Here is an 18,551-nt window from a genome sequence, read left to right on the forward strand (position 1 = left end):
GTGTGTGGGTGGGTGGGGGAGTTAGGGGAAATGGCCTGGGAAGTCAAAATGCATGCATGTGAGTAGGGAGGATACATTGGTCTGAAAATAATCTTAGCTAAATGGGAAAGACTCATAATTTGATCAGAAAGGTTAATGGTTAAGCGTTTTGAAGACAAAACAATATGGCCAAGTCAGTGGGAAAAAATACTGTTTGATTATGCATGCAGAGAAACACAGACATATAGTAAAATGTGACAGTTTTAAATAAACACATTTAACAAAAATGTTATACCATTACTACAGGTCTTTTCAAAAACAAGAGATATTGCCATAGGTTCAAATAAATTAGTGTTTCAGGAGCTGGTAGAAAACATAAGCAGTAAGATTTAGTAATAGCTATGAGAATGGAAAGGAAGAAATATCCCAAGATGCCTTGTTTTCCAACCAATCAAATCCCACCCATTCTCCAAACTCATCAAGTTATCTATGCACCTCGAAGAAACCACCTCTGGCTTTCGGTCCAAGGTGGCATCTTTCTCTATTAAACATGTTATTTATGATCCACACCACCATTTCTCACCTAATCATATGCCACTGCATGTAGCTATGAATCTTCTGATACCTTGTATCCCCATATCTGGTTTCCCCAGTGAGAGCAAAAGACTCACGTTATTCTGCAGATACAGAAGCTCAATAACTCTGAGGAGAAATAAAATTTTTAAAAATACTGAGCGAAGCATGGTGGTGCATGCCTGTAGTCCCAGCTACTTGCATTTGGGAGGGTGATGTGGGAGGATGGCTTGAGCCCAGGAGTTAGAGGCTGCAGTGAGCTGTGATTTCAACACTGCACTCCAGCCTGGGCAAGAGAGGGAGACCCTGTCTCTTTAAAAACAAAAAATAGAGACAAAAGTATGGCTTCTAAACCAACATATATTTACAATCCAATGTTATTATATGATTTTATTTCAATTCATGATGACATATTGGCCCCCAAAATCTATTCTTAATCTCAAAAGGCCAACTGCATACAAGCCCCAATAGTTCCAGAGCTTCTCTTGGGTATGGTTCTCAGGTTGAGCATGTACACTCTGGAAGCACTACTAATGGGCTGCCCCAGACTCAGCCCCATTAGAAGTGTGGAGCATACTTTTGGAGGCTAATTTTTTCCCCAAGGATTTGAAGAAGGGGAAACATCAAGTTACATTAAGTTATTCAATTGGTAATTCTAACATCATTTCTGCATGAAAACATATGTATATTACAAAGAGGTTAAAGTAAAACAAGACTTCAAGTCATTTCCCCCTGGCAGCAGACTACTCTGGGCTAAACTGCCAGAGGCCAGAGGGCTTATGATCTTCTGCAGCAGGAATACCCTTGTGGAACACTCTGGGAAGCACTATTTTAAGGATTCCCCAAAACTGAGAAGGAAGTGCTAATGACGAGAACAACGATTGTTGATCCAGCTCTTCCCCCAAGTTAAGTGTGGTGTTATGCATGTTACAAACATTTGCTCACTTCTTTCTCTAGTCCCACAGGAGTTATGATACCCATCTGACATAACCTGCCCAAGCTGAAGCCACTGTAGTAGGTAACAAAAACAAAAGTGGGATTCAAACACAAGCCTATTTGAACACCAATGCTATTGTTCTTTCTAACCACACAGTCTCCTAAGTAGGACTGACAGATAGGACCTGAAGGCCTAACTAGTTTTCAAAAGAATACTTCAAATTATAAGCAAGTATTAACGTATCTTTGAACAAACAGTTAAATAGCCTTTCACAGCTGTGTCTACTGACATTTCCTAGGTGAGGGAATAGTGCACCAGATACTGCCAAGCCCAGTATTAGTATAAGAAAGGGTCCTCAGGAATTAAGTAGACTCCTGGAGAAGGTCCTAAGGAGCACTCAACAATCTTATCATATTTAACTGAATTACTACAGTAATTAATAACTGGGTGCCTGCTAAAATAATAAAATATGCTGGAATCTGAAAGCATGGAGAAATTTGTCTTATAAAGAAATTAACTGGCTCCCTTTCTCAGGCCAGTTTCACAAGAGCTTCTTCATAGGTCTAAGAATCAAATCTCAAATTTTCAATAATTTTTCTAATCACACAGTGAATAAAAAAGCATGTGGTGCCTTTGCAGCCTTCACTATGGGATTCTTGAGGCCTTTCCAAAAGAGATAGCCTAATTATAACTGCCAACATTGCAGAGAAATTGCATCACTCCTGTTACATACATCAGTGAGGAAATGGGACAGACAGAGGAAGGATTTTCGTGTTGGGGGGAAGGAGAGTAGAGTATATGACTAATGCCTGCATAACTCTGGAAAAGATATAGAATTTTTGCTCTTGAGTGAAAAGATAAGCTTAGGTATTGTATTAAAATCAAGCCCTTTGACTGAAACAGGATAGCCTAGAAATAGTTCAGAAGCACGGGATACTTGAAACTTAAAATGTGCTTTCAAAGAGGTTATTTTTATAAACCAAATATGCACAGGAAATTTTGTTGTTCTACTCCTATTCCATAGCCTAAAGATCTGTATTGTCCCAGCACAAAGACCTTCTTGGACTGAATCCCAGTCACAGCTGGTTTACTTGAAAATCATGAAAACCTTACTAAACATCATCTTGTTCCAGAAAGCATATTCTTATAAAGATGCTTTCACTCACCTACATTTCTCCATTTCCAAGACCAAATAGTGACTCTTTTGCCCTCTCCTCTCTCTGAGCCACTAACCCTCATTCCCACAAAATGCAAAAAAAAAAAAGAGCTAAAATAATTTCCATGTCTTGTATTCAACTTGTGTTTACTTAAAATATAAATTTTAAATTTATACAAAACCAAAAAGAGTTATAAAACTTCATCTGTGATATATGCCCTAATCATTCAGCAGACTTGTAATTCCTATCATTTGAGAAACTTCTAATTTATTTCGTTTCATGATTAATAACAGACTTCTGGAAACTGAAACAACATTTCTGTAGGGATATTTATCAGTATGTCTCAAATTAAATGCGCACATTCTTTGCCTCAGCAGTTTCATGCCTAGAAATTGTTTTTTGAAATACTGACACAAATGCTCAAAAATGTAAGTATAGGGATGTTTACTGCAGCACTATTTGTAATATCAAATATTAAGACCAACCCAAAGGACCATTAATAGGGTAATAGTTAAAGAAATTATAGTACAAGCATATTAAGGAGTACTATCAAGAAGTTATAAACAATGAATATTGAGATGGATTGATGTCTAAGGCATATTGCAAAGTAGAAGCAACTATTTACAGAAGAATGCACATAACATAATACATTTTTGTTTAAAAGTACACTTGTGCATATGTGTTTCTCTGTGTGTATTATTATATATAATCCACCATTAACACTTCTTTCCTTTGGTGAAGAAAGGGAAACAATTAGTATTATTTGAAATTTTATAAAAAATACAATACTCTTCTGGAATTTTTAAATAGAATTTTCCTTTAAAAACTCTACCTCAAAAAATATGGATCAGTTGTTCCTTTTGTCAAATATTTCAAAATATTAGGTTCAGGTGACATATACCTTTCACAGATGTTTTATATACACAGGTGTGAACACACATTCAGGGTATATATTCATCCTGTATATCACACAGATGTGAATATTCAGGATGTTTTAAAATGAACATTTAAAGAGCTTTCATTTATAATCTTAGAGAAAAAATTTTTACTAATGAGAATATTTTCTTCACCAATATGATTTCCAATGGAAAACAAAATCCCTCAGATAAGTTAAGACATTGAATCAAGGACCTACTATGTTCTCAAATGGAGAGGGTACCAAAAATAACTAGGCGTCATAAGAAAGGAAACTTGCCGGGCGCGGTGGCTCATGCCTGTAATCCCAGCACTTTGGGAGGCTGAGGCAGGCAGATCACGAGGTCAGGAGATCGAGACCATCCTGGCTAACACGGTGAAACCCTGTCTCTACTAAAAATACAAAAAAATTAGCCGGACGTGGTGGTGGGCGCCTGTAGTCCCAGCTACTCAGGAGGCTGAGGCAGGAGAATGGCATGAATCTGGGAGGCGGAGCTTGCAGTGAGCCGAGATGGCACCACTGCACTCCTGCCTGGGCAACAGAACGAGACTCTGTCTCAAAAAAAAAAAAAAAAAAAAAAAAAAAAAGAAGGGAAACTTGCCATAATAAGTTACTAAAGGGAAATGACAAGCTTTAGCTCAGAAATTTGATAATTGTGCAGCTATATACTGGCCCTTTAACAGACCTTGAGTTTCATTTCTGGGGGGATGGCTTGCAAGAGATTTACTTTTTATTCTTAGTCAAAGAAACTTTGAAATTGTTGTCTAACATGGGAATAAGAGTGAGAGACTCTGAGCCATTAATAGTGTGCATGGTGCACCTCCACGTCATGGGTTACTTTGGCTACTTTTCCTTCACTGATTCAGTCCCCCTGACAGATATTATGTTCCATAATGTTTCTCTGTCATTTATTTAACAGCTTTTTGTCAGTGTGAGTGATACAGCATATTCAATGATATATTTTTCATGGTATCTAATACACATTGTCACGGTATACCTTTAACAATAGTCCTGAAACTCAAAAAACAAACTGTAAGAGAACGAACAAAATTTCTATAGCTAACAATTTAATTTGGGAGGTCAAATACATACTTGGAAATGTGAATATTGTAAATCAAATAAAGTAATCAATTAACAAACAGATTCCTTGCCTTGGGAATTTTTTTTTTTTTTTTTTTTTGAGACAGAGTCTCGCTCTGTCACCCAGGCTGGAGTGCAGTGGCACGATCTCAGCTCACTGCAACCTCCGCCTCCTGGGCTCAAGCAATTCTTGTGCCTCAGCCTCCCGAGTAGCTGGGATTACAGGCGCGCACTACCATGTTTGGCTAATTTTTGTATTTTTAGTAGAGACAGAGTTTCACCATGTTGGCCAGGCTCATATTGAACTCCTGACCTCAGGTGATCCACCCACCTTGGCCTCCCAAGTGCTGGGATTATAGGCATGAGCCACCACACCTGTCCACCTTGGGATTCTTATTCTTCTGTCATTCTTTCCACTGGTGACCAATTTTAACTGTGCTGGGTAGGACAGACATAGGCATAGAAAGAGCAAATAAGTACTAAATAGCCACAGGCTACTAAAATGTCACTCAACTAAATGCTGCATTTTGATACTGCATTTGACAGCTGACATAATGTACAAGAAAGTATTTAACAGATACATGTTCAGGAACATGATCACAGTAATAAAGCAACAGATGCTTAAGTGTTTCTGCTTTCCACATAGGGTATCCATAGAGACTATTAAAAAGACTTCCAGGGAAAGGTAGGATCTGTCATTAAAAATGCATCTCCTCATATGAGAGATACAGTAAACACAAACCTTCAAGATGCCCATAATTTTTAATGTACTTTTAAAAAGACATTCATACTATGCAGCTCATTTCTGCAAAATGTGACTTGATTACAAAGTACTCAGTGGCTTACATTATTTATTTAAGAAGACTGAGTCACTTTCCTAAAGTTTTACAGCTATCCTAGTCTGTGAAAAAATTCTAAAGCTTAAAAGCTCTCAAGGAAATGAACCAAAACATTCTGGAAAATTCATTCTCTGCAGGGAAGATAATCGTGGCTATAAGACCAGTCAGCCTAAGGGAGTACACAGGGAAGAAGAATGACCTCATGTAACAGGTCCTCAGATCTTTTGAAGGAAATAATAACAAAAAAGAACATGCCTGTCTTCCTGCTTAAGATATGTAGCAGAAAGCCAGACACTTCTTCAAGTATTCCTTCAGGTTGTATTTCAGGCCTGTTACATATTTCAGCATCACACTGCCAACCTTCTCTATAGAACCCAGAATTTCTTGTGAAATTATGTCACTGTGAGTGTTTTAGGCCTCACATTCATCTGAGAAAAACACTCTAGTAACATACAATGGAACCATGCAATGGCTATGGTTGGCTAACCATGTTATGCTGCATTTTTACTAAATGCAATTGAGTGCCAGAAAAAAGTCTTCTGTTTGAATCCATACAATAAAGAGCTTAGCAACTTGTAGTATCCACATAGGATACTCTTGATTTTTGTAATAATTGAGGAGAAACATGGCACTTGAGTTGGAGACTGGGCGTAAGTCCCATTACATGAACTTTAATAGTTAAAAAGCATAATTCTCCCTATGATTTGCCCCATGAATATATACTTACTTGCCTAAGTATTAGTCATGCCTCTCTCTGTCATGTCTGCTAGGATTCTGTAATAAAGAGATTCTTCAAAGTCTCTTTCTAGACCTTCTAGGAGAAGAAAATGATGTTTTTATTTCCCAAAACCCAGTAAGCTTGTCCTGACCAGCCAGGAAGGTTCAGAGGGTCTTCTACTGCCTCCCCTAGTCAAAGATCTGTAACTTCAGAATTAGTGTCACTTTTTAATTGTGGTGAAAGCCTCAAAATACATTAAACCCCAAAGAGATTTTCACTACTGAGATTTTTATCATCTTGGAAAATGTTTCCTGTCTTTTGGCACATTTCTGCATTCAAACATTTCCTGATCTTCCAGGTCACCAGTTCCAGTGCTCCCACTACAGAAACCCTTCCATCTCAAGCTCTCCAATCCACTTTTTCTCCATTAATCACCCCCAGTTATCAATTTCCTCCTTATCCTGCCAGATTCCCTGATCCATTCTTATAATCATCCTGTTGGTAATATTTCTTTTTTTTCTTTTTTCTTTTCTTTTTTTTTTTTTTTTTTTTGAGACATAGTCTCGCTCTGTCACCCAGCCTGGAGTGCAGTGGTGCAATCTCGGCTCACTGCAAGCTCTGCCTCCCAGGTTCACGCCATTCTCCTGCCTCAGCCTCCCAAGTAGCTGGGACTACAGGTGCCCGCCACCACTCCCGGCAATTTTTTTTTTTTTTTTTTGTATTTTTAGTAGAGATGGGGTTTCACCATGTTAGCCAGGATGGTCTCAATCTCCTGACCTCGTGATCCGCCTGCCTCGGCCTCCCAAAGTGCTGGGATTACAGGTGTAAGCCATCGCGCGCGGCCCCTCCTGTTGGTAATATTTCTAACTCCATCTTCCGTCTCCCCTTCCACTGTACTCCCCTGGAAAAACCCAACAGTGATTAAACTAGCTACTACTTAAACGATACCTGCAGTCCAGCTGGTAGAAGAATAAAACAAAACCAAACACAAGCATGCTCATGAGTCTTACTTTAGACTCAGGACCACAAATCTTGCAGGGCACTCAATACTGCCAGGCAACTTTGCCACAGTGCTCTACATATGTGTTTCCTCACTTCTCCAGGTGACGATATCACACGTCTACCTCTCTCCTCTAGCTCCCCACCACTTTCAAATGCATAAAGAACAGAAGCAAACAGATTCACCTTTTCAATGCCACATCTACCACTCATCTGCCATACTTCTTCTCTGTGTTCCCTTTTGCTCTTCTGGATGAAATGTCTCTGCTCCTGTTGAAGTCCAACCCCCCATCTTATGCTCTAAATCCCATCTGCTCACACCTTACCAAGGATTTATCTCCAATAATTATCCCTCCTTGTGCACATCAATGTCATGTGGACAATGTCTACTAGATCATATTCATTAATGTGCAAACATACCAGATATCTTTACTTTGTTCTGAATCCTCCAGTAGGCATTCCCCATTGCTTTGTCCCCCTTCACAGCAGACTTCTTAAGGGAATTCTCTACAGCTGAAATACCCACTTCCTCACCTCACAACTCTTTCTCAACTCATTTCATTTCAACTTCTACCCCCACCAGTCCTGTCAAGACACCAGCCGACAGCTTCCCTTGACACATTGCCAAGCCCAGTGGTCGCTTCTCTGTTCTTACACTGCTTGACCTCCCTCCTACTTGATTATCCCCTACTTTCTTCTAGTAGCTTCCAGGACACCTCATTCTCATGGTTTTCCTCACTGACTATTCTTTTTCAGCCTTCTGTGCCTCCTCTCTGGGCTCAGCCTCCAAGCTAGAACCCCTTCCTTTCTCTGTGTACACTGTCCTTCAGGGTAACCTCCTCCAGCTCCATCTATGTGCCAGTGATTCCCACACTAGAGATTTGCAGACCCAGCTTCTTCCTTCTTGACATATTCACCAAGATGACTGATAGGCAAGTCAAATTTCACAGGGTCAAAACAATTCCTGACTCTCCTTTTCCTCCTCATTCCCCATAATTACTTTTCCTTCTGTAAATTGTCCTACTCTGGCCAACAATCAAGGAACCACACCTGATACTTCTGTTTCCCACACCAATCTAAGCCATGAGGAGTTTCTCTTTATACCATCTTCAGTGATACCCCACACATATTCTACTTTTATCAACTTTTCTATTATTAGCCCAGTATAAGCCCATATTCCCTCTCATCTGCACTGCTACAAGACTGACCTATAATCCATTCTCCTCCAAAAGCCAGAGTCATCTTCTAAAAGTCAAACCTTATTAATCTCCTGCTTAAAATCCTGGTCTCCACTGTACTTGGAATAAAACACAAACTCCTTATGTTGGTTGACAAAGTTCTCTGTGATCTGACCCCAACCTTCTTCTCTGAACCCACTGTGTCCCATTTCCACCTGGCCCGCCATGCTCCAGCCACCCTGGCCCTCTCTCTGTTCCTGACACCTGCCAAGCTCGTTCCTGCTTAGGGCCTTAGGAACCATTCTCTGCCTAGAATGCTCCTACCTCTGATGTTGGCAATGCTTGTTCCTTCTTGTCACTCAGCCTAAACATCACCTTGCAGAAAGGTCTTTCCTGACTCCCAATCTAAAGTCTGCCCAATCATTCCTGTTGCATTACACTGTTTTTATTATCTGCATTGTACTTACTTGAAATACTATCTGATATTTTTCTTGTGTATTTATTTTCCATCTTTTCTCTTTAGAATGTAAGCTCCACAAGTAGGGAGACGCTCTGTTGTATTTATTGCCATATCCCAGGATCTAGAAGTATGTCTAGCGCCAAGTGGATGCTCAAAAAATATTTGATAATAAGTGCTTTCTCAGTAGAGCTTAGTCAAAGAGTATGAGCTTTCCGGTATAAAAAAGTTACCTATTTGCAAAATAAAAATAATATACTTAGGTTTATGTGGCAGATAATACTTTCAAAACTTTTTTTTTTTTTTTTTTTAAGACAGCGTCTCTCCTGGCTCACTGCAACCTCTACCTCCTGGACTCAGGTGATCCTCCCACCTCAGCCTCCCAAGTAGCTGGGACTAGAAGTGCATGTTACTACACTCAGCTAATTTTCTTTATTCCATGGTATAAATACTTCCACCATGGAAGGGTGAAAGACAGGGTTTCACCATGTTGCCTAGGCTGGTCTCAAACTCCTGGACTTACACGATCTGCCCACCTCAGCCTCCCAAAGGGCTGGGATTACAGGCATGAGCCAGCACACCTGGCTCAAAACACTTTCACAAACATTTGTTTAATTTTCCTGATTACATTTTAGAAGGTCTTCATGATCCTTCCTCTCCCCAACACAGAGAGGAAGGTGCTCAATGATCTATACCAGGTCACACTGTCAGGCAGTGGCAGTGCTGGGACGAAAACCTAAATGGCTAGACTCCTTGCTCAGTGCTCTTCCCACTAAGTCTAAATTAACAAGTGAAAACAATGTATTGAACTGTGTGTGTGCTGCACTTAGAAGACTATACTGAAGTTACTTGTTCATGTCTCTTTTCGCACAGGCTATGTGTTCCTATAAAATAAAGTTGATGTTTTATTCATCTGTATATTCCTAGTGCTTAGCACACTGTGTGGTACCTTGTAGGTGTTAAAATGCTGGTTGAATTTAACTGAATACTCATATCAGAGCCAAGTCTTCTTTTCCATGCAAAACAGATTGGTTATTCTATCTCAATACTAAAGACTTCACTCTGAATATATAAAACCCTTAATGATTCTTCTGAAAAGCCCTAAGTTTCACACCATCCAGCACCTTCTGAGTCTTTCACTGACAATGTATGTGCCACAAGATGCAGGAGGTTAGAAGAGCAGTAGGCAGTCCTCTAAATCAGTACTCCAATTCACTTCCCCCTTCCTGATATGATCAAAAGGCTGTGCTGAAAATCTAAGATTTATTCAATCTGAAGTCACAGGCTAGAGACATATGCTATATATTTTTTTCATGCTCTGAATGTGGGAGAAAAATGAGTTATAATGGTATAATGGAAAAACATTGAATGAGGTATCAAGAATCACAAGTTATGAACCCAGTGAAGACTCCAAACAACTGCGTGATTCTATGCAGATTTCTGTCAGTCTCTCAGCTTCCTTATCTACAGCATAGGGGTGATGATCATCTGTAGGGTCGTTCCCAGCTCTAAAATCTGTTACTCTCTAAGTAGTCTTGATTTTTATGACACTGTATCCAGTATCTTATCCCCCTCAGTCTCTGAACTCAAAATAGCTAGAGGATTGCCATAATTAGGTTAGGGTACAGTGGTAATAGTCAAACATAAATGAATGAATGAACAAATCACTAGATAAATGGGAAATTCTAGAAATTCTACACCCCTCCATTGAACTTTCTTTCAAGATACAAAGTAGAAGCAGAACCTTTATGAACAGCAAATCCTAAGTCCCACAACACAACAGTTTCAAAATGCTTTAGAACCAAAGGAAATATCTCCCTTTAGCTTCCATTATTTTTTATCACGTTAAGTCAAGAGGACTACTGAGTCTTATGGAGAGATTAGGATCCGAGGAATGCTGGACTCGTTTGAAGTAAGCTAATCAATGAAACAAGTCCTTCTCTTAATTCCATTAATTTATCTCCCATCGCCATAAGGGGCCCACCTATCTTACAAAAGGTTGGTCACTGATATGCTACCAACAATGCCAAAAAGAACAAGCATACAGGAGAATACAATCAATGGTGTGCGGGAGTCTATTGTTAACTTTTTCAGGAAACTTGCAAGCTGGTTGTTAGATGTTGGTAGCTTGAAATTGGCCATGGTAGAAGTATTTATACCATGGAAATCAACAAACACTACAGACCAGGGTTTTTTGTTTTTGTTTGAAAGAGAAATCCAGTTTGTCAACACACTACTGACCATGGCACTTGGCTAGAAAGGCTCTGGGCTCTGGGAAAAACAGATAATGCAACACCAACAGAGAACAAAGAGAAGATTCATAAATCAAGAAACCTGGGTTCTAGTTCTAATATTCCCATTAACTGACTATGAAAACTGGAGCAAGTTTCTAAATCTCTGTGTTGTTGACTAAAATGTTAAGAGAAGTTAAACAAATGAACTCAAATATCTCTTTAGGATCTAAAACTTGGGATTTTATGATTCTCTGTCCGGGTCATACCTACCCTGACTCCCGAGATCTTACAGGAAATTCTCCAGGAACCAAAAGCTGGGCAGCACCAAGACATGGATCAATCTTCCCATCTTCTGCTAGACCACAGTCTAGTGCTGTTTCAGTCTGATGCATTTGGCCAACGCACCACACTCAAACTTAGTCATAGTTCTAAAGTTCTCAGGACTCTTAATTTTTTAGTTGCATGAAAGAAAGTTTCAGAAAGCCTCCAGCTGACTCAAGCGTTACATTTAGACTTAGGCTAGAGGCTCTCAGAGCATTTCTGGCCATTATTTGTCAAGTGCATGCTAATTCTATCCTGTTGCAGTTGTGAGGTTCCATAAGAAGCCCTCTAGGTATGAGGGCAGGAATGAAAAGTGCCATGCTACCAGAAGATTTTTAAAAAGCACATATCCTAACACCAGAGTTCCAGTCTTGATCCTGAGCCACCATCCTGAATCCCTTATACAGTAAATCCCTTGAAGGGAGAGACTGCGTATTACCCACAAAACCTGGCACAAGAATCATAAAAAGATTTGCTACAGTCAATTCCCTGGTTTGGTAGAGTTTGGGGGTTCATTGACCTGAGATTGGTATATGGGCAATGAATAACATTTAGTTAAATGTTTCTCCCAGAGCAACAGAGGACTCCTCAAAATAAGTGCTCATGACAAGCCAGCACAGATTTATCCTATCATGTAGGATGGCAGTGTTATTGTGCAAGGTTTCATCCTGAAAAAAAATGGAAATGTTGCTTCTGCTCTGCCAAGTGTTCTCACTTAGGGATGCAAAGATTTGTAAATATGATCATTGTTCCACGGTCATGTGCTTTGAAAGAAAAATGCATGTAACATATTTTGGGATCAAGTAAATAGCAATGGTACATTTTGACATAATCCTAAAAGTGATGACAAGAACAATATCTAGCAGGATCTATTTGTAAGTGTGTTGGAGCCAGATTTCTAAAAATTCAGTCAGAGAGAGCAGAACTTAAAAATAGACAAAGCAGTTTAAACTTAGAATGAATTCTAGAAAATGATCATATGTATCTAATCTAATTCATAAAAATAAATCTTTAGAGACTAAAACAAAAAGGGGGGAGTTTTTTAGGTCAGTCTGTTATGTCCGATCAGATCAGTACTTAAGCCATTGAAAACAATTCTTAAAGCTCCCTAGCAATATAGGATCCATGAAGTCTTGGAAATTCAGTCCAGGACTAACAGCTTTCCCCAAATCAACATGATTTTAAATCTAAAGACTAGAGGGATACTTCCAGTGAACCATGTCACAAAATTCAATTGTATATCAAACAGAAATACAGCCAACAGGACACTGAACTTCAGTTCTCCTTTTAAAATGTTCATTATTCAACACATTTTTATTGAACTTGATCCAAATATGATTCAGACATGGTCAGTCTGTAAAGTCAAGAAGTCCACAGAGCACAGTAGAAGGCTAGCACATCCACAAATGTAACAACATAGCATACAGACAGCAGTGATAACAACAGCCCACCGAAGAGATACATGCAGATTCTGAGATCATAAGGCCATTCCAGGCAATGCAATGGCTCAGCTAGAGACAGGAGCTTTTTGTTTTGTTTTGTTTTGAGGCAGGGTCTCACTCTGTTGCTGAGGCTGAAGTGCAATGGTGTGACCATAGTTCATTACAGCCTTGACCTCTCAGGCTCAAGTGATCCTCCTGCCTCAGTTTCCTGAGTAGCTGGGACTACAGGTACACACTACCATATATGGCTAATTTTTTTTATTTTTAGTTTTGTACAGACAAGGTCTCCCTATGTTGCACAGGCTGGTTTCGAACTCCTGGCCTAAAGCAATCCTCCCACCTCCATCTCCCAAAGTGTTGGGATTACAGGCATGAGCCACCATGCCTGGACTAGCAGCATCTTTTAATTAAGGGCCAGGTTCCAGGGTGCAGTGCTCTTCCTTTTTAGTGGGTGCTATCACTTCTAAAGGTAACAATTATTTTCTGGTCAGAGGAATTAAACAAAAAAAAAACCTTGCAAGGCATTTAAGGTTTAAAAAAAGCAATCCTGTTTCAATACAAAGGTCTTGTGCAAAGGAGGATGGCTCCCCACTGAATCAAGTGGCAAAGTCCAGACATCTAGGGCACTGTACTTTTGTAAAAGGAGACACACCAGGAAGTGCCCAAGCTCAGGAGACAGCAGTACTGGGGCAGTGGGAAGCATTGTTGAAATGCAAAGAGAGAGAAGAGCTGGCCAACAAGGCCTTAAAGCTCAAGAGGAGGCATTTTTAATTAGAAACTTGGAGTGACTTGGATCAAAATTACATGGGAAGCCTGGATGCGGTGGCTCACGCCTGTAATGCTAGCACTTTGGGAGGCCAAGGTGGGCAGATAACTTGAGGTCAAGAGTTTCAGACCAGCCTGGCCAACATGGTGAAACCCCATCTCTACAAAAACTACAAAAACTAGCTGGTGTAGTGGCGCACACCTGTAGTCCCAGCTACTTGGGAGGCTGAAGCAGGAGAATCACTTGAGCCCAGGAGGCAGAGGTTGCAGTGAGCCAAAATTGCACCAGTGCACTGCAGCCTGGGTGACAGAGCAAGACTCTGTCTTAAAAAATAAAAATAAATAAATAAATGAATAAAAATTACACGGGAAGATCCTGTTATTCAGTTTAAGGTTCATTATTTATGTCCCCAGTATTTATGCACAAACCTATTGTATTAGTTTGCTAGGGCTGCCGTGATAAAGTACCACAAACTGGTTAGCTTAAACAACAGAAAGTTATTGTCTTAAAGTTCTGGAGGCTAGAAGTCCAAAATCAAGGTGTTGACTGGGTTGTTTTCTTTTGCGACCAGTGTAGGAAAATCTGTTCTAAGCCTCTTTCCTTGGTGTGCAGGTGACCGTCTTCATGTCACATGCTGCTTCCCCTTTCCATAGGGCAACAGTCATATTGAATTAAGGCCCACCCTAATGACATCATTTAACTTGCTTACCTCTGTAAAGATGCTGTCTCCAAATAAGACCACATTCTGAGGTACTGGGGTTACGACTTCAACATATGAATTTGGGGGGTGCCAGGACACAGCATCTGAATTATAGAAGGCACAGTCCTTATTCACAAAGAGTTTATCATCCCATTTTGAGGTCAGGACTTAGTCACAGGACACATTCAGAACACCCTTTAGGGAATGTAATCAAATGATAAGCTCTTTGTTTTGGCCAGGAAGCCTTTAGAGCAGTGGCTTTGAAATGTCATGTTCACAGTCCCCTTCACAATTACTGCCACATCTTGATGCTACTATTTACTTGATGCTTTTTCATCTTTGCTCTTTTTACTTAAGTGAGTTTACCTCAGTCCATTAATGGAAAACCAGTATCCCTGCCAAAAATAGAAAGTAAATTTAAAACTAAACACATTACAATTAAATTTTAAAATACTGCCCATGAATCATATGAAATCCTTCTACCCCAGTTCAACATAGCCCTAAAGGCTGGAAGGAGCCCTCTGAATTAGGAAATTATTAGACAACTTTGGTCCAAATTCTGTCACCATCATCTGTCATGGGTAAGCAACTTAACCTGTTAACTTCCTCCTCTGGTTCCCACCATCAGGTGAAACAGTTAATCAGGTGGAGAGCTGCCCTAAGAATTATATGAAATATGAAATAACATGAAATAGAGCTGGGCATGATAGCTCACTCCTGTACTCTCAGCACTTTGGGAGGCCCAGGCTGGAGGATCACTTGAGGCCAGGAGTCCAAGACTAGCCTGGGCAACATAGAGAGACCCTGTCACTACAAAAAAATTAAAAACTTAGCCAGGCATGGTGGTGTACTGCCTGCAGTCCCAGCCACTCAGGAAGCTGGCGTGGGAGGATCGCTTGAGCACAGGAGCGCGAGGTAACAGTGAGCTATGATTGTGCCACTGCACTCCAGCCTGGGTGACAGAGCAAGACCCTGCCTTTTTTTTTTTTTTTTTTTTTTTTTGAGATTGAGTCTCACTCCATTGCTCAGGCTGGAGTGCTGTGGTGCAATCTTGGTTCACTGCAACCTCCGCCTCTCAGGTTCAAGCAATTCTCCCGCCTCAGCCTCCCAAGTAGCTGGGATTACAGGCACGCACCACCATGCCCGGCTAATTTTTGTATTTCTAGTACAGACAGGGTTTCAAATGTTGGCCAGGCTGGTCTCAAACTCCTGACCTCAGCTGATACACCCGCCTTGGCCTCCCGAAGTGCTGGGATTACAGGTGTAAGCCACTATGCCCAGCCGACCCTGTCTCAAAAAAATTATATGAGATAATATTATTAGAAGAGCTCTCTCAATATAAAAGCACTATAAAAATATTATCATGGATAAAATGGACAGCAGATGAAAAACTTGAACCCTTACTTCTGCTCTTTTCCACTCTCTAATCTGGAGCTCTCCCTGTATTCTCTGAGGTTTCCTACAGTTACACTGCCCACCCACACCAGCCTGCACTTCTCTTAGCCTGTTGGCTGGTGCTGGTCTCTATAGGAACGCGGAAGCTGTTCTTAGTGACAGATGACCTCATTTCCATCACCCCGTGCTTCAAGCCTCAAGGACTGAGGCAGGTTCTGCCTTCGTTGTGTGTTACTGGTGATCACTACTCTGCAGCTCACCTCTGCACTCAGCTGTACCCCACCAACACAGTCATCAAAAAGCACTGAGAAGACAGTCCCCTGATTTTCTCTTCTTCGCTGCTTTTGAGTGAAATGCTTTGCTTTTCCATAAATAGTTCAGAGCCTCACACCACGTGAATATTTCTTCAAAAGTGGTTCTCTCCAGGGGACTTGAGCACAGCTGTCAGTTAGCTTGACTCAGAAGCAACAGACCAGAGAAAGGCAACATTTCCCCCAACAGCACCGTTTTGTATCCCACTTTACTCAGCCAGAGTCAGCTCAATTTCACCTCTGAATCTGAGACTGAAACCCTACCAGTCCTCCATTCCTGTAACATCTCCATTTCCAACTTGAAAAATAAAGCCAAACAAATCTCAGTATGTGTTAGGATCTTCTCCCCTTCTAACTTCAAAGATAGAATGTGCTTAGGAGGCAGGGAAGGGCTGATTGAGCTGGTATCGCCATGATCTGGTGCGAACATTCTGTGAGTGTGGAGTGTCTCTCTTTCCCTCAAAGGGGCCTTCCTGAGTCCTAGAGAGACGACCCATTTCTGGAGACTTGCACTTGCAAATTCCCCTGAGGTGGTCACTAGCCCTAGACACTAGGCTTCAGGACCACACACTGCCTCTTTCTGCCAGGGTCTTCCATCTGGCCTCTGTGGCCCCTGGGTAACATCAGCCCCTGGGGACTCCTTCAGCAGGAGTAACAGTGCCCCAACACCAGCTTTGTTGTGGGCGGATCCCCCATACCTGGTCCACAAGAATCATGTGTTCTTGCCCCAACAACTCAAACCGTGCAGGTTATTGTCAGCACAGCCCCTCTCACTCTGAGTTCCAGCCACAGCCTCTCACCTTGGGAGTCTTCAGGTGTGGGTCGGATATCAGTCCACTGCAGACAGCACTCAGGAAGCTCTTAGAGCAGTTCCCTTCATGCCTCTCTCATCTGACTTGAGGTAGAGGGAAGTACCCCTGCTGAGGCCCTGAAGTGAAAGGTGACAGCCATACCCAAAGTCCAAAGTGAGATGCCTCACTGTCTAAGCAGGACATGGGAAGGAGGTGGTCCAGAATCATTCTCATGACCCTTACCTGGCTACCAGGTGAGAGAGGAGTTGTTGATTTCATAGGGGATTTCTCTGGGGCCACTGTCTATGTTCTGGTGAACCTGTTATCTTTGTCAAAAACATATACATACACTGAAAAGAAGCAGGGTACTTACATTCCTCGGTAGGAGACTGGATGTGCATGTTAAAAGTGTAGTAGGAGTCAAAATCTTGTACAAGGTTTCCAAGCCTATGAGATTGAAAAAATGGCATTTCTACCAACAAAAACAGGGAAATCAAGAACTGGTTTTGCTTGTCAGTCTGTTCGTTTTAAACAAACTGAGTTTGAAAGTGAGTAGCATATTTGGAGAGAAATGATCCTGGGAGCTTTAGACAGAGGTTGGGATTCAATAGGGGTATGCTGGGACACTGGCTCTCTGAGGGTGGGAAAGCCGTGATGTGTAGTGTTTGATGCTTCCTGTGGTGTAAATGCTCTCATCACAGCTGACTTCCTGCTACCAACGTGCACGCACTGAATGCGGAGCTGAGCTTTCCGTGCATGACGTGCAGAATGGGCTCTCAGGAGCCAGTAAGAGATGGCTCCAGGCACCTTTGGTTGGAGACAAAGCTTTCTGCTTAAACTGGCCTCTTAAAAAGAAGGACATCCACAATAAAGCCTGAAGAATATTTAGAATAAGGAAAGAAACAAGTTTCTGTAAAAATGAAAGGATTGGTCAGAAAACAGGGAGATCCAGGACAGTGTCACAGCCAATGAAGAAAAAAGTCTCAAAAAGAAGGGGCAAAAAACAGTATCAAAGGGTGTCGGGAGTTGAAGATTAACAAAAGGTTTAGTAATATAACTTTTAAGAGTTATTGTTGATTTCCAAGTGCATGGTTTTACTACATAGTAGGGATAGAGGGGTTCTAGTTGTAATTTCTCATAAAAATAAGAATTTTCTATTTGAATTTTATTTCTTCGTATCTTTTTCTTTTTTTTATTTTTTTATTTTTTATTTTTTATTATACTTTAAGTTTTAGGGTACATGTGCACATTGTGCAGGTTAGTTACATACGTATACATGTGCCATGCTGGTGCGCTGCACCCACTAACTCGTCATCTAGCATTAGGTATATCTCCCAATGCTATCCCTCCCCCCTCCCCCCTCCCCACCACAGTCCCCAGAGTATGATATTCCCCTTCCTGTGTCCATGTGATCTCATTGTTCAATTCCCACCTATAGAGATAGCTTTTCTTACTAAAGATATTAAAGAAATTATGCTGAAATATTTTAGCTTATAGACACTTGCATTGGTCACATTGACCTTTAGAAAACAATAAATTACATCAGTTACAGTTTAGAGAAAGATGAATAAGTTTTAAATTTTGTGGCAAAGAAATGTTTGTACTATATACAATCATGTTAGATCATCTCACTCTCTCCTATGCCTAGGGCTTATATAAGCAAGCACTCAGCCCTGTGGATTTAAAATCCCAAGGACAGTGTGCTGCACTAAAAAGGAAACATAAGAGATAACAGAAAAAAAGTATTTCTATGTATTT

The 18,551-nt window shown here is 40.8% G+C and overlaps 1 protein-coding gene across 12 annotated transcripts in view; it reads right to left on the reverse strand.

The window, feature by feature from the left end:
• Positions 1–18,551, reverse strand: part of HECW2 (HECT, C2 and WW domain containing E3 ubiquitin protein ligase 2) — a 388,387-nt gene that overhangs the window by 198,598 nt on the left and 171,238 nt on the right. For 2 of the 12 annotated variants that reach the window (XM_063791417.1, XM_063791413.1), the window contains exon 1: positions 11,338–11,781. The exons of 6 other annotated variants lie outside the window; for them this stretch is intronic. Coding sequence is in view for 1 of the 6 variants with exons in the window: in XM_063791412.1 (XP_063647482.1) it covers positions 7,619–7,664 (46 nt within the window). In the remaining 5 variants the exon portion in view is untranslated. Of the gene's footprint in view, positions 1–7,618; positions 7,749–11,337; positions 11,782–18,551 lie in introns of those variants that run through there. 4 more of the 12 variants (XM_063791419.1, XM_063791416.1, XM_063791420.1 and 1 more) reach the window with 3 other exon arrangements.

Source organism: Pan troglodytes, chromosome 13, assembly GCF_028858775.2.
Source record: "Pan troglodytes isolate AG18354 chromosome 13, NHGRI_mPanTro3-v2.0_pri, whole genome shotgun sequence".
Classification (NCBI taxonomy): domain Eukaryota; kingdom Metazoa; phylum Chordata; class Mammalia; order Primates; family Hominidae; genus Pan; species Pan troglodytes.